The 21,281-nt window shown below is 39.0% G+C and overlaps 1 protein-coding gene across 1 annotated transcript; it reads right to left on the reverse strand.

Moving 5' to 3' along the window:
- Positions 1–515: 515 nt before the first annotated feature.
- On the reverse strand, positions 516–19,515 carry LOC121330872 (cystathionine gamma-lyase-like). The gene is made up of 12 exons (XM_041277763.1): positions 19,259–19,515; positions 17,727–17,808; positions 16,727–16,822; positions 16,218–16,327; positions 13,685–13,819; positions 12,523–12,580; positions 10,601–10,678; positions 8,957–9,109; positions 8,343–8,464; positions 7,431–7,483; positions 5,696–5,834; positions 516–1,464 (listed from the first exon to the last, which is right to left on the reverse strand). The coding sequence occupies exons 1-12, from the start codon at positions 19,430–19,432 to the stop codon at positions 1,444–1,446; spliced, it is 1,221 nt and encodes a 406-aa protein (XP_041133697.1). The 5' UTR covers positions 19,433–19,515; the 3' UTR covers positions 516–1,443.
- Between the last annotated feature and the right edge of the window lie 1,766 nt (positions 19,516–21,281).

The raw sequence follows: 21,281 nt of genomic DNA on the forward strand, positions 1-21,281 counted from the left end.
CTCGCTTGTTTGATGCGTTGCAAGATCTTTTTATCACGCCTGCGTGGTGATATTAAAAATGCCTGTGGACGAGGTGAAACACACGGTTTATATCATCTAGTTCTAGAGGTAAATTAGAAATGTGGACTCATTGTGGAATCATAGCGAATGAAAATAACAAACATGTGACTGGATCCGTTGCTTGTTAAACCTGTCATTATGTTTTTGTGAACGACTAACGAAGCTCCTTTTCAACTGGTGGCACGAAAGGAATAGACAGGTATTTTATATTAAAGTAAGTAGAGATAGTTAATATGTTAATGTTAAAATATAGACCACGAGAAAGCTAGTATAAGACAAACCACATTTCCAAAATTAGATTACATTCAGAACAAAAATGAAGGTTGTCTGGATAGCTTCTTCTTATGTCTGAGTTGACACAGCAGTATTTTTTTTACTCAAGTGCTTTTACTAATCACCACAAGGCATTAAAATCGCACAATCTCTTGGTCAAAATAAAGCACAAAACACAACCGTAAAATCAATTACATTTTAATGACCATTTCACACAAATGTAACAGTTCTAATTTGTTCTGCAAAGGAAATGGGTATCCCGACGAATGAGCCAGTCCTGTTTCAGTGTATGTAATAAATGTAGCAGCAGAGCTAAGGACTTGAATTATTCCATTACATACAAACAAATTGTGAAAAGCCAATAAAATGTACAGTTAAAATGATATATCCCCCACATTATTTTCTTAATGAAATAGTGTACGTATTTATAAACCTGAATGCTGAAGTAAAAAGTAGCATTTTTTAATGATCAAACATCAATTTATACGATAATAAAATATACTAGAAATGTTTAAAAACGGGTACTTGGTCATAACTTAAGTAGCCCTCCCTGTTGCTTCTCGCTATAGTTTTATTTTGTCCCAAATTGTGCAAATTACACAAGTAAAAACCTGAAATGAATAGGGTCCAATAAATCTAACCTTCAAGTCTTCTATCCCACAAAGTTTAGACACATTATAGATTATAGCTATATTATTCTTATGTAAGGCTCGCTCATGCAGTTTTGCAAGAACATGTTATACCAACAGCAAACATATAGGGTCTAGGTAGCAAATGGAAGAGCACGACAAGTAATGTAACACATTAGCTAGAACCCCTTTAAGCAAACATCTGCATGTACCGCACTTTTCATCTTCCCTTTAATAATGAAAATCATTCCAGTATATGAACCACAAAAGCAAAATCAGCAGGAGCAAAAATAAAAGCAGCTAAAAAGAAAAAACACTAGTTACCCAAATTAATCAGAAATTACAGTACACTTTACAATTCCTTTGCAATCTCAAAAAAAAGGCAAATCCATAGGATATCCCTTGCTTCCTTTTCAAGATGCACTGCCCCTTCTAATCCTTGAAGGATCCAGCATGGATATTTGTTCTTGAGTTGACTGCCTTAGTTTTTTTGTTGAGGATGCTGTAAAACAATTGCAGCAGTCAGAAACATAAACATTTTTGAAGGCTGAATTCACCCTTAGCAGTTTCTCCAATTTAGACAAAGCTTCATTTGCACAGTAGCTCTGGAAATTATGCTGTCTCAACTTGGTAACATAAGGCAATATTCAGTAAAATATAAATATTGTTTGATGAACTGTTACAGCTGAAGTGAATAGGAAAAGTAGATGGACTAAGGGCCTGTGTCAGGGCTGAATGGACTGAAGCCCTGCACATGAAAAGTGTGTTTTTGTGTTTATTTTGTAAACAATTATTAGAGAATTTGGACACTTAGTGTGGGACATCATACCTGTGTGTTTGGTTGTATGGAAAAGCAGCTGGTGATTGGCCAGCTGCCGATCCCTAACAAGCAGGTGGGCGCGTCCTAGTGGAGCTTTATGTATAGGACGTCCGATTTTTGGTTTTAACCGATAAAACACCCCCCCCCCCCAATACAAAAAAAAAAAAAAAGAAACAGTGGATTACCAATAAACACTGGGAAAACCTGTGGAAATGGTTAATCAATTGACTTCTCCTTTTGTCGTTAAAAAATAAAGGAAAGAAGGTACAACTTGAGAGTGCAAGTACTGTTGAGTTACCACTATACATATTTTGACAGAAAAAACCCACTAAAACAACTGGACTGTTCCAGTCACTTAGACTCCTCTATTACACCCAGTCTGAGCATCTCGTCAATTGCCGCCTTTAATACCTGCCGTTTGCGTTCAGGTAAGCGGTACAGCCTCTGGCAAACTGGAGTCTCTGGCTCAACTTCAATGTGATGGTGGGCTAATCGAGTCTACCCCAGGACGGGAGAAAACACATCAGGAAAGTCTGACACCAGCGCCCAAGCCTGACATTTCTGTGTAGGTGTCAGATTATCTGCAATCTGTACCAACCCTTTTTTCGCCAGTACAGAAAGATTAGGTCCCAGGTCTGTGACGTCATCTGCTTGTGCCACTAACAAAGCCTCCTGTTGCAACCAGGGCTTCAACAGGATTACATGACAAATGTGCTTTTCTCTCCATCGCTCCGGCTGGCAGATCTCATAATCCACCGTCCCAATTCGGCGTGTAACTTCATAATGTCCTTGCCACTTCACCAGAAGTTTAGACTCCGAGCTGGGTAATAATAGAAGCACTTTATCCCCCGGCTGAAACGTGTGTAACCGGGCCACCCTGTTATACTGGGTCTCCTGTCTGCATTGAGCCTGCTGCAAATTGTGACGCGCCCATTTTCCTGCATCAAGACATTTGAGCAGATCCAGCACATCCCGGACAGTACTGGTCGAATTATCCTGCTGTTCCTCCCACATCTCTCTGACCAGACAGAGTACGCCCCAGCCCGTGGGTGACCCCCCTCCGCCCTGATTCTCAGGCCGTGAGCTCCCACTGCCAAACTCTGTTCAAAGACCTGGCTACCTGTCCCCCCAGTCCCTTCTCCCTCCCTGGGGCCAGTAGAGGGGGTGATGCTGGAGTAGTGCTGTTTCCAGGCATCTTAGTGGGCGTTGGTTCTACTGCCTGGTACTGTTCTGCCAGTTGATCACCCAATCCAAGGTGGCGGGTGCCTGTCGTTGCACCCACAAGCATGGCCCAGGAGCCAAGCACTGCAGGAACTGCTCGACTACGATCACCTCCACCAGCCTGGCAGTGGTAGTTTCTCCCGGGTCCAACCATCCCCAGGTGTAATCCTGCAAACGGTGCGTGATGGCCCTGGGGCGTTTCTCCTCCGCAAAGCTCTTTTCCCAGAATTAGCGTCGATAACCCTCCGGAGTCGCACCTACGCAGCTGAGGACGGCTGCCTTTAGCGTGGGGTAGTCCATCATCGCCGCTGATTCCAGGCTCCTCTCGGCCGTCTGCGCCTGTGTCTGCAGCTGTGGCAGGAGGTAATTTTCGTTGGACATCATTTTCGTTGGCCGTAATAATCCTGGGTCCGGTCATGCAGGTCAGCCTCCCCCCTGCACTACCTCCGTTAGGGTTTGGCACAGGAGGTCCATCATAGCGGCGAACTGCTGTGGGTCCATTCTGCCTCCCTCTGCTCTTGCACAGCTTTGGGTGGGCAGTGCCAGTGAATCCCACTCGAACACCACATGTGGAAGGGTGGTGGGCAATTCACTGACACACACAGGAGACAGATGTTTTAAATTGAAAACACCGCACTGTGCACAGTTTTATTATTTTCTGTTTCCCCTTCTACTCACAGTCATTCCCTCGGATATGCAACAATTTATTTTATGTATTATTTTCTTTCTCTAAGCTGGCTGACTTCCTCAATCGTGCTTGCCTATATTGTTCTCTTACTCCAACCACTGGCGTTTCTGCCTGGTCCATGTTTACACTGGTCTCAGCCAGAGTCTCTGGGTATTCCCAATCACGGCCACCCGAATGCATAACCAAGCGCAGTACTTATGGGCCGAGCAATCCAAGGCCCACCTCTCAGCCACTCAGACAGGGAAAGCCAACACACCCCCTTTCCCACCTCTCTGTGTCATCGCCATGGCTGATAGGCGGATCTTATGAGGCTGCTTGAGTTCTTTCTACAGAACCACGCATGAGCCAGACAGTTGGCACAGATCCCCCCTATTACAGAAGCAACAGAAAATCCTAACCCAAAGTTTTTCTTAGTCACGCAAAACATGCAACCAGTTCTTTGTTTACAGCACAGAAGAAGCAACTAATCTTGTTTAGTAGAGATGTTCTCCAAGGCATATGTTTCTGATCCACTGTTTTCATAATTCATATCAAAGTACACCTTGCGGTGATGCGGTGCCTCATGCAACTCCTGCACTGACTGTAGGGTAATTTTCAAACCCAATTGGCCAAGAGGTGCTGGGAACTCTTAATGGCCGATTACCAACTCATTCCTTTTTCCAGGGACAGCAGTTAAGAAAATTCTAAAAATAAGAGGTATTTTTATGTAACCATACTTTATTGCTGCCATGTTCCACTAAAATATAACTTATTTGTGACAATGTACTACATTCTCTCTCAGTACATCCTACGCAAAGCAGTCTGAACTGTCAAGACTGCATTCCAAACTGTAGTTTTCAGTGTAGGGAGACAGGTCATAAGCAAAACAAACTTGGTGATCTCATTGCAGCCCCATCAAATAAAACACCACACATTCGGCACCATTGACAATGTGTTGAGACAGGAAACTGAATGACAAGTGTTCAGGTCATCAGTGAGAGGCGATCTGTGAGGGCAAGTGAATGTGCCACTGTTCCTTATTCACCTGAGCAAGTTTGACATTACTGGTAATATTTTATAGGAAAGAGCAATAAAGCTGATATTTTTAACATGGCATTAGAAGGTAATAAACTTCTTTACAGAAAACACTTTTAAAAGCTGCATGGGACACTACACCTTTTAAGTAATATTCTGTGCTATGCAATTTTCTGCCTCTAAATGCTGAATGATTCAATTAATTTTGTAAGAGCACAGACCAAGCTGGTTAAGTAAAACACAAGTGGGTGTACACATGACAGCTACTGTGAGGTTCTACAGTAGACCTGAGCAGATACTGCCAAGACCCATTAGAAATACTGCTGAAAGGAAATTTGGCTGAACCACCAGGAAAAATAAATAACAATGTGTCACCTTTAAAGGCCACGAGACACCTGCCAACTTTTCAAAGAACTTTCTTACATTTTTCAGTTGTAGCAAATAGCTGCCTCTTGCTCCAAGGGCTTTGTACCACTTGCATCACTTAATACCATTTCACTAACGAGTTTGTAGGGGCAGTTGAGACACATTCTGTGGTAACGGACACACAGATAGACGCTTCAGCAAATTCTTTATTTTTGTGAAATTTGGGAGTAGATCTCAACTGTTGGGAAAGTGGGTCGATTTGAAAACCCACATAACGTGTTTTATTTTCAGCCTAGTGCTTCGTCAAAACTGAAAGTCCAGCAGACTTGAGCAATGCCAATACAATTTGCAAACATTTTCAGATGATAATGTCTTACTAGTCACTGGTATGATCAACCCAAGCATGTATTATACCCCACATTTTCTCCCCAACTTGAATGTCACCTTACCCATGTACCAACTCCCCTCCCCCATCGCCATCGGCAATATGAACCATCAATTACCCTCGTTAACACGACTCACCTGGCCAAGAATGCAGGTGGCTCAATTTAATTAATTAATTAATTTCTATTTTTCCCACTCACTGACTTAAGGTAAAGTGGTTTCTAAAAAAAGAAAACTTACTGCTGCTTTCAGAGCCTGATCCAGATCTGCAATGATATCCTCAACGTCCTCTATGCCGATGGACAATCGAATGAGTGTGTCACTGATGCCAAGAACCTTTCTGTCTTCTTCAGGGACCGAAGCGTGAGTCATGATGCCTCTGAGAGGAACACAAAAAGAGTACATCAATGCAAACCTCCTACTATATAACTTCATGAACCCTAACGGATAAAATGTGGAAATTCATCTAAAGGTTTCTTTGTTTCTTACACAACCAAAGTTGAAGGACGTGTACGGTTTATATTTTAAAGAACAATTTGGTATAGGTAAGAAATCAGAGCTGTCTTCAAGTATTCTTTCTTGTTTATTTTTTATAGGTTTTGTTTCAGTAAGCCCCTCCTGGTGACTTTTAAAAACAATAAAAGCTTCCCTATGGCACAGATCATGCCAAAGTGCAGAACCCCTTGTGGGACGGATTCCTCAACAACATATTCAGGAACACCAAATCATGTATTAAGAAAGGGTGGGGGGGGGAAATGTGGGAAACATATGCCATACTCCAGTGTATCTTCTAAATGTTAGTGGATCATCGTAATGTGAATACATTTTTGATGAAGTTTCCTCTTCTACACGTGTGTGATTCTCCCCCAGTGGCAGATCATGGTTACTGCACAGGCCAGCTACTGTACCTAACACTGTTAATACAATCATGGCATGGTAATCACACACTCTGATGCAGTGGGCTTCAATCAAACTTTTTCTTCAAAGAGAAGCATTTTCTATAGACGTCAGCTACCTCCATCTTGGAGTACAAAACTACAGGAGGATTAATTTCATCCAAATCACACCTTGCACTTTAGTAGGTTCACCTGAGAGGCTGGGAGATCTATGTTACTTGCAACATAACTATATTCTGTTTAGTTTTTTTTTTTTTGGGGGGGGGGGGGCAAAATATGACTCTATATAATTGTATAATATAATTAATCCATTTACTATCGCCTAGAGATAAAATACAAAATATTTTTATAAATCCAGAAACTTTTTAACAATTACAATCCTGGCCACCGATCATATGTAGATTTTCTTCACAGAACACTAACAGCACATGGAAACGCCAGGAAAAGTTACAGATTGTAGTACTGAAAATGACTGATATGGTCATGTACACCACAAAAGAAGTTGAAGAAATTAGACATTAACCCTTCAGAACAACGTGTATGTAGGCAAGCTTTGTCTCTAGATATAAAAGCTTATCAAGAACACCAACGACAGAACATGTATGCTTGATATCAGTACAGTAATACGTACAAAAGGTTACCAAATTTCAGCTTTCACAAAACCTGCCCCATGCTGTGCCACAGACGCCCTCAAGTGTTCAAATAAAAGTACTGCAGCCAAACAAATCTAGTTTTTTCTTCAGTCTGAACATGAATTTTAATTACCCCCAAATTTATAACAGGGGCTCAAGTAAATAATAATACAATAGGATAATACAAAAACAAATACTTAGATTAATTAAATAAAATAAAAAAATATTTAGATATTAATAGATTTTCAAAAGCAAGGCTTAGAGGTTTAGATCTGAACCCATCACAGAAATCGTGTAAGAAAATTAATGCTTTAGTAGCACACGGGCAGTGCCAATATTCAAATGCTGCAGACGACATCTCCTTTCAGCCAGAAATAAAACTATAAAAGATTTATACTTTTTTTTTTTTTTTTTTTTTTTTTTTTTTTTTTTTTAATAAATACTCACGGATGCTCTGCCAGGCTTTCATATCCTCCCAAACTCTCAGCCAGTGCAAAAAGCTGTAAAGAACCGCAATATGTTAGTTAAAGATGATTTAGCTATCTTTTAATTTTTCAAAAGAAAAGCAAAAGACACTGGTCTGTGGTCTGGAATCGATTATGCTCAGCATTTTACATTGTTTTTTTTGAGGAAAAATATTAAAAATTTCCATCAAATTTATGACTGATCAGTTGTTTTCTCAGTATGTTTGACATCTTTTTTCTTCTCGATTCAACTTGAATCAAAGCAACGTTAAATCAATAATATTGGCGCCAAAGACGGTACTTTAGCTTTTAAAAATGCTGCATGAAGAACATTGAAGGGAATATGCTAGACGAGCTAGATTAGCATATTAGCGAATATAATTCTCCACCTCAATTCCACACAATCAGCCATGAAAGGTCTTTTCAGAATGCTTTTGTTTGAATAGTTAACGAAGCATGATAAATCTTCACTAGCGCAGCAACAATAGAGAGTGATCGCGAACATACATAATAGAATATTACTGCTTTTAACACTGCAGAGCTGTATAGATAACTCTATTCAGAACTGCAGACCGCTGTTAGTATAGGTAAGATAATTCAATGTTCCAATACAATCCAGCCGTGGTTTATCTTGCTGGGGTACGGGGTTGATCAAATAGACCAAAGTAAGAAAAAACATTTGTAACCTCTCATACAATTTGAGAGTATATTGCTGCAAAATGTTTTAGCCCATTGAGATGGTGTGCAGAACTCAGTCCACGGCAAAATGATAATGGACTTGTGAGGAAAACAAAGTTTAAGCAAGAAAATGTGTTTATGCTTGGTTATCACAACTTCAATAGCCAACATTCCTTGTCAGAGAAGGTGACTCATGGGAGAGAAAAAGAAAAATCACCTTCAAGTTGCTGAGAAAAGCAGTCGCATTTGTAAGGTCACCTTTGATATAAAAGGAAATCATTCCTGGACAACCAGTGCACTGTCGTTTCATTAACTCGTACTGAGGGTGCGAAGGCAATCCTGAGGGTAAAACAGAAACTGGGTTGTCAAACCAAAGCAAATCATCCAGCGGCTGCGACACAAGGGTGTTCATCAATATGTACACATGCTGCGCTATAAAAAGAAAATCACATAAAACAGTTTTATACCTTATGGTATTACTCACTGCAAAAGATCACCTCCAAATAAAGAACAACTAGATCTGTTTGTGCAAAATCGACCAGTATTTTGAAGATGCATCTACAGTAGTTATCATTAGTGTTACAATGATAAAAAAAAATGTCATTACGCGTTTCTGTCTGTCACTGGGTCCAAGTTCAAAGAGCTTTGAAATCAATACTGTTTGTTTCCATTGGCAGCATTCCCAGTTAACACAGAGACTCGCTGGCAGAACTCTAACTAGCTCTGATGCAGAAAGCTATACAGGAACAGTGCTATGCGCAGGACACTAGATGAAGGTGGCCTTTGTGCATCCTCCAGTTATAGTGCAAATGTCCATTAGTACATAATTACCTGGGAAAACAACTTTGTCAACACGGGGGTCAGCTTCAAGGAACTTAGCAGCCGCCATTGCATTAATGAAATGCTGCTTCATCCTCAAGTGAAGGGTTTTCAGCCCTCTGTTACACAGGTAACAGTCAAAGGGGGAAGGGACAGCTCCAATTGCTGTAGAAAATAAAGAGCATTGAAATTTACACAAAAAGCCGTCCAAGAAACTCCAAAGGCAAAGCGTAACTCCTATGGTCCCTGGCTACGAACCTGCTCAGTTTAAAAACAACAGCACGCCTCTGTGCATTGTGGGACACAAGGTCAAAAGAAATGGCGTTATTCATAACAATGGTGAATAATACACGGTCCATTTACAATGAATTTATTTATATATTCATTGTAAATGGACCGTGTAGGCTATATTTGCATCCTGGGCCATAAAAAAAAGTACATAATAGCACAGTAGTAACATCAAAATGTCATAATTCCTCTAGAGAAATATACTTGAAGTTTGACCCATTCGACTCCGAGACCACTTTCAATTCAACACACAAAATGTCTTGTTTTCAATCACTCAACAATGCATAGAGAAATGTTCACTGATGAGCAACAAAATGAGTATACGTTAAACAAAAAGAGTAATAATAATAACAATAATAATATTCTGGTGTAAAGCTGGTACATTCGTATCGCAGAGAAACTGGAGAAGAATGGGAAATTAAAAACATTCTTGTCAATGACTCAAAATTTAAATCACTCGACAGTTCATTATCTACCCAGTTTAATTCACCATTCCTGAATTATCAAAAATAATTATATTTAAGATTCTTTAATATTCTTTAATATTATTTAATCCATGCGTTTTCTATTTTTAATAAACGTACTTGTCTTTTACTTGAATAAAAATGTTGTAAATTAACATAAATGATAACTATATATGAAAAAAAAATTAATTAAAAATCATTGCCTTATTTACTGCAGGTCTCTCCAAACATTTACCAATCTAAAAGCAGCGGTAGGCTTTCCCATGGCATTCATGTATTTTTTATATATTTTTTTTTTTTTTAAATCAAATTACAAAAAGCTGCAGCACGTAGACAGTAATTCATCCAGATCTCCAATTGCCGCAGGGGTATATTTGCAAAATCCTGTGTGTGCTTTGCACTAGTCTCATCAATAAAAGAATGTGCTGTTGAGAATCACAATAAACCTAGTTTTAATAGGGTGCCTTTGATAAATTACAGTATTTGTTTCTCGATGTAAAGATAATCAAAGAACAGCTGTGTACATTCACACATTACAGAGTTTACATCCAGTGTATATACAGTATACAGAAGATGAATTAATAGGACCATATGCAGACTTACATTCATAAATAGACAGCATCTATCAGAGCACTTTAATATGTTACGTTTATGTATAATATATAGGTTTAAATAGTCTTCCATACGTAGGTTGTATGTGCTTTGGAATAGACTCCATCTGAAATGTACGACACATAGGGTTATAATGCCAGTGTGTGACAGCCTGGCGGTTCTTAAACTGTAGCCATCATCATCAAGGGAAGACCCTAACAACATAGTGTTCGATTCTGAGGTAAAAGCCTATTATGAATGAAGATACGTAGAAGACATTTGCTAATACTACTTTTAATAATAATCTTCTTACCATTCTGCAAGAATTTCAGGCGGTCATACAAGTCATCCCGATTCATAGACACCAGTCCCATGACAACATCACTGTGACCTGCACATACAAATTAACACTGCTACTGTTACAAAACATGGATGGTGGAATGATTAATCCAAGACAAGCAGAGCAACATGTTACTTCAAAAGTTATAATTTGATGTCGCTTGGTAGTGCACACTACTGCCTTTTTCACAACAGATTACATATATTATACATTACATATAACAAAAAAGGATATTTTAGGTAGTTAAGGTAGGATTAATTGATTACACACACACACACACACGTACTATATATGTACATATCTTTCTCACGAGAGCCTGTGTTTGAATCAAAACATTGGAGGTATTTATAGGTGTCTGACAGAATTACAACTACTTGTTATTGTTTATATTCAAATCTATGATATATTCTTACATGATATAATGGTGTTCTATATATTGTGACATAACTTTTACTTATATCTATATTAATTCTAATTAACATTATTTTATATAAACTTATATTTATATTATCATGCAATGCTGGCTCTGAGGATCAGCCTTGATTTGACCTCCCCAGCGCATCAGCATGTACAACTTTTGAATTAATTTTGTTTATTTATTTTTAACTTTTAAATATTTATTGGAATTAATTAGTTCATTATTTTCTGTTGAGTCCTGCTGGCATAATCGTGTTCGGTCTATTTGTCCATTTACTTTCTTTTATTCTTCTATATGTTGCATTGTCTAATTTTAGCTGTTCTAATGCTACAAACTTTACATCATTTATGTCATGTCCTTAACTGGTGAAGTGTTGTACTATTGGTTCATTCATTTTTTTTATTTTTTTATTTCTAATTAATGAAAGGTGGTTCTGAATTATTTTATATAAAGTTGTTCCAGCCTCTCCAACATATTTTATTTCATCATATTTTTCACAGGCTATTCCATAAAGATTGCTATTTTTACAGCAGATTAGTATTTAGTGGATATGTGTTGTTCTTATGTTTAATAATAAAATTTTTACTTTTGTCCATGTATTTACAAACTTTACATGCACTAGTGCAAGTATTTGTAGAACCTATTCTGTCAGTTATTCTTTTATGTTTCCTGTGAACTAAAATATCACCTAAACTAGCTTCTCTTCTGAATGCTACAATTGGGGCCTTAAGAAATACTTTTTTCAATTTTTCTGAATTATACAGAAGCCACAAGTGTTTCCAAACTATCTTAGAAATATTGGGCAAAAGTTTAGAGTAAGTCATCACTAATGGGACTCTTGACCTTTTTATCTCTATTTTTATAATATATATTTTTTATAAATGTAGTCGATGCCAATTTTTTTCCCCCGGTTTTCTCCCCAATTATTATCCGTATCCTCAGCTCACCACTCGCAACCCCCTCACCGACTCGGGAAATGGCGGCTGAAGCACGCAAACTCAAAAAAGTGATCCTGCCAATCCTCCGTTTTTCAAACTGCGGGTCCACATTGATGCCACCAGACTTATAGTGCCAGAAGACAACACAGACCCGTTGGCTCTACTGTAGAACCACAGATGCCCAATTGGCCACAGGGGTCGCTGATGTGCGGTGAGCCGTGGATTCCCCTGCTGCCCCGTTGGAACTCCCGGTCATGGTCGACTGCGACATAGCCTGGATTCGAACTTGCAATCCCCAGACTATAGGGCACATCCTGCACTCCCCGCAGAGTGCCTTTACTGGATGCGCCACTCGATATGTGCCACACTAATTTTTTTAATATGTATGGCACAAGGACGCTGCATCACATTTTAATTTAAAGCAGTATATCAGAAATACTTTCTCAACACTGATTAAAGTTTACAAAAGCAAAGAACCAAAAGAGGTAAGTAAAGAGATCAGCGAAGCTCCACATTCTGTATTTCTATGGAATACTCACCATTCATATATTTCGTTGCGGAGTACATACAAATGTCTGCTCCAAGGGCCAAAGGGCGCTAAGAAACAAAAAAATGTAACTTTTGAACTACCGTACCTTGGTCATAACAATAGTCCTGTGGTAAAATATTGCCCTTTATCACATATTTATGGTGGCTTGTCATTTTATAGATTTTACCACCAGCTAGAGTACATTATTTATTGAAGTTTAAAATGCCACAGTGGAGATTTAATGCAGTATGAAGAAATCTTAACTTAATGACAAGTGGGTGGAAGGGACACAATAGCACATCTTTTGGACAGTATTCATCAAAAAATGAATTCCCATTCATAGCCCACACCAGGCTGTGCACATTCTCCCTCCAGTTTAGCACAGTACTGACCACAGAACCTTGTTCAATACAAATGTAACCCAACATGTTTATGAACAAGATGGGTTAGGCCTTGCAACATTCCAAATGCCACATCCATATGTTACTGTGGTTAAAATTAACTCTTTGCAGTCCATTTATTCAGCGCTTGTCAGGCGCGTTTATTTTACACACGCTGTTTAAAATAGTCTCCCCCCCCCAGAGTAAAACAGGTTTAAAAGGCATTGAATCGCAAAAGGACACTAAGTACTTTATCTACAGCCATGCCCCATTTGTCTCACTCGGCCAATGAAAATGTTTTCTCTGCTTTTTCCAGAGAAAAAACGACTAGAGACCTGTGCTTTACATCTTTTTGATGATGTCGGACTGGAAAGGGAAAATTGGAGTTTCGGACCTGGTCTGACATAGGACCGCAAAGGGTTAAAAAGCAAGCAGCTTATTATTACGATTTTGTTCTGCTCTTGATAATATGTCAAAGTGCTTTGATGTCAGCAGCAGTTTTTCAGATTTAGTTGCCTGTCATAGACATATGTAATATAGGCTAGAACAGCCAGTGTCTTTATATTAGTGAGCGCTAGCACCACCTACTGCACAGCAGTATATTACCTGTGAAACTAAATAAAATATATTTGCAGTTGCCACTGGCTCTTCTTTTTTAATTAGAATCACTCAAATCGCTAAAAATTAAGGAAATTAAACTTAAGCTATACATTTGAAACTCTGCAGTTCACTCCTATTGTTTTTAGCCTCACGCTGGTTTAATCAACTCGATGGGCACTACAAGAGACTGACCTGGAAATAAGCAGACATGAAGGTGTTGTCCACCACGACAATGATGTCTTTATTGTGAGCGTGGATGACATCCGCACAGCCTTTGATATCAATGACCTTCATGGTGGGGTTTGTTGGAGTCTCAACCCAGACAAGCTATATTCACATAAGGAAAAACACAATATAAGAATGCTGCATTAAACTGAACATACAGGAGTTCACAACAACTAGAAGCAGAAGCCAGAACAGTGATATTTTGAAAATTACCTATTTTCCAGAACATTCCAGATAGATTCAGTGCTGAGTAAACTTGGAGTAACTTCTAGAACTTTCTAGAACTTTCCAGTAATATAAATAGTAGTATAAATACAGGGGCCTTAAGCCCACCAGTTCAGTTTAGTTCCAGCTGCCTAAGTGGATACATATCTGCATTTTTCTGAGGTGGCATCAAGAGGCTGCAATGGTGGCATTCCTGATGGGTCTCCAAGGTGGTTTTACCAAGTTTCCCTGCTATCTTTGCCTTTGGGACAGCAGGGACACCAAGGCGCACTACCACAGGCGGGACTGGCCACAGCGGACCGTGTTCTCTGTGGGGAGGAACAATGTCAAGTGGGAGCCACTGGTGGACCCCCGGAAGGTGCTGATGCCACCACTGCACATCAAATTGGGCCTTATGAAACAATTTGTCAGAGCTCTAGCTAAGGAGTCGGCAGCCTTCAAGTACCTTCAAGACTTCTTCCCTGAGCTGTCTGAGGCAAAGGTCAAAGCCGGTCTCTTCGTCGGACCACAGATAAAGAAGAGCCTGAAGTGCAATGAATTCCCCAAGAAGCTCACTAGTAAGGAGAAAGCGGCTTGGAACAGCTTTGTCGCAGTGGTTCGGGGCTTCCTGGGCAATCACAAGGCCGAAAACTATGTGGAGCTGGTTGATACTCTGGTGAAGAACTACGGCACAATGGGCTGTAGGATGTCCCTCAAAGTCCATATCCTTGATGCTCATCTTGATAAATACAAGGAGAACATGGGAGCGTACTCGGAGAAGCAAGGCGGGCACTTCCACCAGGATATACTGGACTTTGAACGCCGCTACCAAGGACAGCATAACGAGAACATGATGGGAGACTACATTTGGGGGCTGATTCGTGAAAGTGATTTACAGTATAATCGTAAATCCCGAAAAAACTACTCACTTCTAAATCTTTTGTAGTCATTTTTGTATTACTTTAGTATAAATACATATTAATTTGGATTCATATGTTGTTTTTTTCTGACTTTATGTGAATGAAAAGACTATTTTCTCATTGGAAATAGGTAAATTTCAAAATATCACTGTCCTGGTCACAAAAGCAAAGTTTGTGGGGAATAATAGCCATTTTCTATACTTTTGAGGCATAAGCAATTAGTAAATAACATTTACAATCCAGGAACAAAAATTGTGTTACATAGTGCAATTAATTATGAATTAGCTTTCACTAACTGACAAGTTTCCCTCCAGTACTGACTAGTTCTTCGATTATTTTACAGCTTTCATACAGTATACCTTAAAGGGCACAAAAGGACCTTTTTATTTTATGTTTCCATGTGTTCCTACAACTGTTTAGTAAGGTGTGTGTATTGTTTTATTTTTTTGTAACACTGACCACTTTTTTAAACTTTTAAATTGCATTCCCTGCCTCAAGATGGCTTCCCATGTACCCGCATGGACCTCTCAGAACTACATTTCCCCTCATCCTCCTGCTCACATCTGTAACCGAGATGGATTTACCACTGAGCAGGAGAATGATGGAAAAAAGGAGTCCTTATGTACCCTTTAAAAGGTTATCAGAATCAGCAGCTATCTAGTCTCAAATGCGTATAAAAAGAAACACTACATCAAATATAATTTCACCCAGAGAGACACCACCAGATCTATGATAGCAAATTATGTCCAGACCGATCATATTCATGAATGCAACAAATTACTAGATCTTAGCTGGACCAACATCTGATTGTGTGTGTGAATAAGCTAGACTAGTTAAGCCAGTTCTGTTGGCATGATAGAATGGGAGCAGGTGTGGGAGTACCAGGCTGCACACAAACATGCTTGTTGTCACTGAGCGCATTAAGTTCATTTGGAATGTCTTGTCAGGTTTTCATTCAGCGGTTATTAAATGTCAGTGTGTTAAATATATTGTTACGACAACGACTACTGTTGAATTGTGGGACAGTTAAAACTTACTGACATACAATACTGCAGGCTCAAATTTGTTTTCTTGTAAAATATAGAAAGATTACACTCTCTCTCATTCTTAACTATGTATTTCTGGTTCCAAACATTTTGCCATAAAAAAATGTTTTGCTGTACGTTAAAAAAACAAAAGGTTAAAGGATGTTCTATCCCACCACCCGCTTTGAAATGGACACCGTCTTAATGCATACCTTCATGTTTGGCACAAGCTATATTTAACAGCCTGTACTACAACCTACTGTTACTGACTACAACTTTCAAATGCTGTACAAGTTTGTTAACCAGACTAAGATGCTCCTTTAGCATTACTCAAGTATGTAATATTTTTACCTTAGTGTTTGGTTTAATAGCAGCCTTCAAGCAATCAAGCTTCGTACAGTCCACAAAAGACACCTCCAAGCCCATCTCGGAGGCTACTCTTCTGAAATATCTGTTAGTACCTAAAACAAATACACAAGAACCACTTGACTACCAAGCAGCACGCAAGACAATACAGGCGTTGTCAAGGTTGCAAAAGCGCAGTTAGCTTGCTGATAGTATTGAAATGCATGCAAATAACAGTTTCAAAAGCTGTGTGCTCCATAAAAACCCTACCTCAGTTTGAAGATGTTCACCTGATTTTTTTGTACAAGCTCTTTGTTAAAACCAGTTTTACTCTGTTCACTTGGGTGTCAGGTTCTAATACACTTATGTACCATTCATTATAATACAAGTACTGATAGTTATTAGTTGCAGCGAAAACAATAGTAATGTTACATCAACATTTCCGATGCTGAAATGCAAAACTGACTAATCTCTTGCATTTATTGCTTGTTCTCATGTCTATCATGCACATTCACCTCCATATACATCATTCATGCAGATGATGTTGTCCCCACACTTCAGCATGTGTGCAATTGTCATTGTGGCTGCCAGACCCGAAGCCAGGGCAAGACCTACAGAAGGGAGACAAGATACCAGTAATAAAAAAATCAGTGAATTCAAAATAACATTTACTGTAGCTGAATTTAACCCTCGGTAAGTTCAGTAATAAATAGATGTCATGAATGAAAAGAAGACTTCCACAGCTTGAACCATTTTAAGTGAAGGCATCTCAAACTTGATCTTAAATATGCAAGCTTCTGTACGTAACGAGCAGTGTTGGGTGAGATACTGCTGTCACAGATTCCGCCCCCTTTCTGGGAAAGATGAAATTAGTTTAAATGCTCTATACTAATGTACAGGAACCCTGCTCTTTTGTATTGTGGTTAAGCCTCTCGCTTGCTTTGTGCGGGGTTACTGGTTCATGCCCAGCCTCCGCCCCAAATCAATGAACCCTCCAATGTAAGACAAGCGATACCCGTTTAAAATAAAGTTGTTCAATGTAATCCCCTCGCTTCACACTAGAATCAAGCATCAAGGCTCCCTCTAGTGAACTGAACAATAATGGCACTCTTTACTAGTTTTTAATTGCAATAAAACCCTTTTCGGAATTACCTTGGTAGTCTGTCTGCACTTGCTGACGCTGTCAACTAGCAGACAGCATGGCCTCTAATCAGGGTCCCATTGCTGAAGTATACTCAATATAAGACTTACCGGTGTACCGTATTGTTTTGAGCGGTGGAGTTGCTCCCTATTTGAAAGGGCAAAAGGGAATTGCTTTTTTTTTTTTTTTTTCCCCCACAGGGAAACAAAACTCCCTTTGACAGATCACTCAGATTGGCTTTATTTGATTTTTTCATAACAAAAGTTGTCACCTTGACTTAAGTTGCTACTGCTGGATCCCCAGTTGGTGTTCAGTTTAAAAAACCTTGCACATTGACCTAGAATCACAATTTCAAAAAGAGGCTGATGACATACTATATTTTGCTCCATCCACTGCCGCAACAGCTTTCTCCAGGCAATTCCGTGTGGGGTTTCCACTGCGGCTGTACTCAAAGCCCTATTGTAAAAGAAAAAAAATGCAAATGTTACATAAACGACCGAAATAATAGTTTGAGTGCATACCATTTACATTATACAAAGAACACATCACACAAAAGTGCTGCTGAAACAGGTTAGGCAAGACTAGGAGGGGAGTCCATTGTCTTCTACGCAGCAAACAACTTTTTGAAAAATTCTTTCTAGCAAAACATTACGTAGAGATAGACGAGCCATGTCATCGGTGTACTATACTTACTGTATTAAATGTAGATCAGACTATATCCCTCCAGAATCTAGGAATTAGCCCTAGAAAGAGGTGGCTGATGCAATCGAGGGTGATTCACCAGTGATGTAAAAGGCTCTTGTAATTACAAGGTATGGGTTGAAGTTACAGATTAGTTATTTCAATAAGTGCACCAGACTGTTTAGAAAACTTCCACTCCACATAGGGATTGCAGGATATTATCTAATGGCTCTTCAACCAATTATCTGTATCCAGAAATGTTTTGACACTGGGGCAAAAATATCAATACTGCCAAAAAAACTTTTTTTTATACAGTGCTACTTGTAAGTAGAATTTCACTGAGGTTGTTCAATGCATACTTTACTATTTTGAACAAATGCATTGCCATGTGCACAACATATCTGGACTTTATTAATACAGTCTTCTTATTCTTGTTATGTTTCAGTTGTACACACATTTCCCTGTTTAATAGTATGAAACATTTTCTTTACTATAATGTTTAGATATTAAATTAGAGATGACTGCAACAGTTTCAGTTCTTTAATAATGCAAGCACTATTTCTGGGCAAGCTTTTATAACATACAAGACAAAGGTCTTTGGGGGCAAATGATAATCTGTCTCAAAGAATGTGTCACTTATGCATGTTAACTAATCTAGATATAAGGTGCACTCTTTGCCAGACACTGATATAAATATATTGACTAGACTCAAATCTCTTCATTTAGTTATGAGTTTTATTTTCATTACTGTACTAAAAAGCAGAAAATGCCCTTCATACATTAACATTGAAATAATTACATACATTAATTAGAAAACAAATGAAACCCAAAATATTTAAGGGGATCTTTATTGTGGGAGCGTGTGTTCAAAAAGTGCACTGCAGTATAGGCGAGTAACTTGGAAAATATAAGACATATGGGTAACCTAGGTTACAATCTTGGTAAACCGCAGAACTGCTTTAAAGAATTTCAATTCCCTACGTCGATAGCCCTAAAAACTGCAACATCATATACGCCAGGTGGTGCTATTGTTGCCTTAGTCAAATTTTCATAAAAAGTAAAGTAATCGTGGATATACAGTACTAACATAAATCATAAATAAGACGTAAGGTTCAGACTGGCCATTACTTCAAAATGTTTATTTTAATAAGCTAACATTTACAAACACAAGACCCTCATAGGAAGAATATATCTTTACCAATATAAAAATGAAAATGTAACTTACCGCATGTTGTCCGGGTCCATATTGTTTAAACGTGGTTGACAATGATATGGGTGGCACCACAGCCATCGATTTCCATTGCTCTGCTTCTTGTCCAACATGGAGCGCGTCGGTAGCGAAAGATTTAAAAGGTGACTGAAAACCATTAGTGTGATCTTTCTGTGAGCTCGACTCCATTGTGCGGTTCACGAACAAGAACAGCCTGAAGGACCTCAAACCTCTTCACTACCAATTCAAGGGGAGCTAATTGATTACTTGCAATGAAAAACAAAACGCCTACCGTTCGCCATCCAATCATTGCAGTACAGACCGGGAAATAGTACATTCTCATTCGTTAAATAAAAGGGCGTTTTGGGTTACGTCACTGTGTCCGCTTGCAAAAGCATTCGGAAGGGAACGCGTTGTCATGTTTGGCATGATGCAACCCTTAGCAGTTGTGTGCAACTGCACTTAAGCGAACGTCTACAGCTAGGAATTGTGTGAACAAGATCAGTTGTTCTTTATATGCATTAAACTACATGCTATTCACACATTATTAAATAATAAAGATCAGTTATTGCAGTATAGTCGCCTGTGAATGATTTGCTTTCTTCTTTTATTCATTTTGTTTTGTTAATGTTTAAGAATCATTAACCCTGTAGTTAAACCATTGTGCTGTGGAACATTGGAAATATGTTAACCACTAAAACAATTTGTCACTTTGTCCCTTCTGCATACATATCGTTTTCTTTTTATATTGAGCCCTGGTCCATTTAATTTAACTTTATTATAAAAAATAAATAAATATATTAAACAAAAAAAACAAAAACAAAACTCAATAACCTTGATCCCACAGCTGTAGGTAAAGCTGTGATCTGCACACCTAGCCCTCACATCTTCCCGCACTCTGTCACAGTTCTCTATATTCTGCTAACCTAGACCAGTTCTTTTCACAACGAAAAAAAAAGGTACCTGTATTTACCTTTTAGGCTACTGCTGTGCCCTAAATGCAAATGGTGTGCCTTTACTGACATTTTGTTGGTACTGACACTGCTGGACTGGTGAGACTGGTGCTGACACTGATGGACTGGTAAGACTGGTGCTGAGACTGGTAAGACTGGCGTTGCCACTGCTAGGACTGGTAAGACTGGTGCTGCCACTGCTGGGACTGGTAAGACTGGTGCTGACACTGCTGGGGCTGGTAAGACTGGTGCTGCCACTACTGGGACTGGTAAGACTGGTGCTGACACTGCTGGGACTGGTAGCAGTCTAGTCAGTCTAATACTAGTGATAAGACTGATCGGACTGCTAAGACTGTATGATGTCAGGATTTAGAAGGCTTTACTTTATATTTAGAGTTTGTCAATCCTCCTATGACCTGATCTATTGAAACTCTGTAACACATCCTCCAGGGACACCGTCCTTGTCTCTGTGGAAATAGCGGGGCAAGGCCATTCAGTCTATTTTCAACCATACTGCTGCAAGACTAATCAAACATATCGAAAAGATGCACCGTTAAACTCTTTCTACGTCGTGAACATGCATCGTATGAATTCGTTGCTGCGTAATAACGCAGAAAAATACACATTTTCAATCCTAACTTGGGGCGGGAAAAAAATGAAAGGCTTTTTTTGTTTGTGTGATAACCAAATCAATAGACTTATCATGTATAATCATCCACACAGGCAATGTTGCTTTACATGTACATAAATATACTTGTTCAATAAAACTGCTTCTGGTGTACAGAGGTGAAGGTTGAACAAAATAATTATTTTTAAAAACTGGTGTTGCCAAACAGTGAATGTATGGATATAATTATCTCCAGTTCTTCTAGTCCATAGCATCAAATACAATGCATGAAAAGTATTAAAACCTAACAGCTATGAATCGTTATGTCGGGGGAAGGGGAAGGCATTGCCATTGCTCAAGAAAAATGATTGATTTATCCAAATGTATCGCAACTAAACATCACATTGCACAGGACTGTCAGCAGAAGAACAATGTTAATATAAATAAGCCTGAGATCATAATGTTACGAAGAAATGGC

The sequence above is a fragment of the Polyodon spathula genome, chromosome 18 (genome assembly GCF_017654505.1).
Source record: "Polyodon spathula isolate WHYD16114869_AA chromosome 18, ASM1765450v1, whole genome shotgun sequence".
Taxonomy (NCBI): Eukaryota; Metazoa; Chordata; class Actinopteri; order Acipenseriformes; family Polyodontidae; genus Polyodon; species Polyodon spathula.

Excerpts from the sequence above, each read along its gene's own strand:
- LOC121330872 (XM_041277763.1), bottom strand. The coding sequence starts at position 19,432 with ATGGAGTCGAGCTCACAGAAAGATCACACTAATGGTTTTCAGTCACCT. Across the intron at positions 16,823-17,726 it reads AGTGGATGGAGCAAAATATA|GTCTTGCCCTGGCTTCGGGT; the intron begins GTATGTCATCAG and ends TCCCTTCTGTAG. Across the intron at positions 10,679-12,522 it reads CGCAACGAAATATATGAATG|GTCACAGTGATGTTGTCATG; the intron begins GTGAGTATTCCA and ends TTGTATGTGCAG.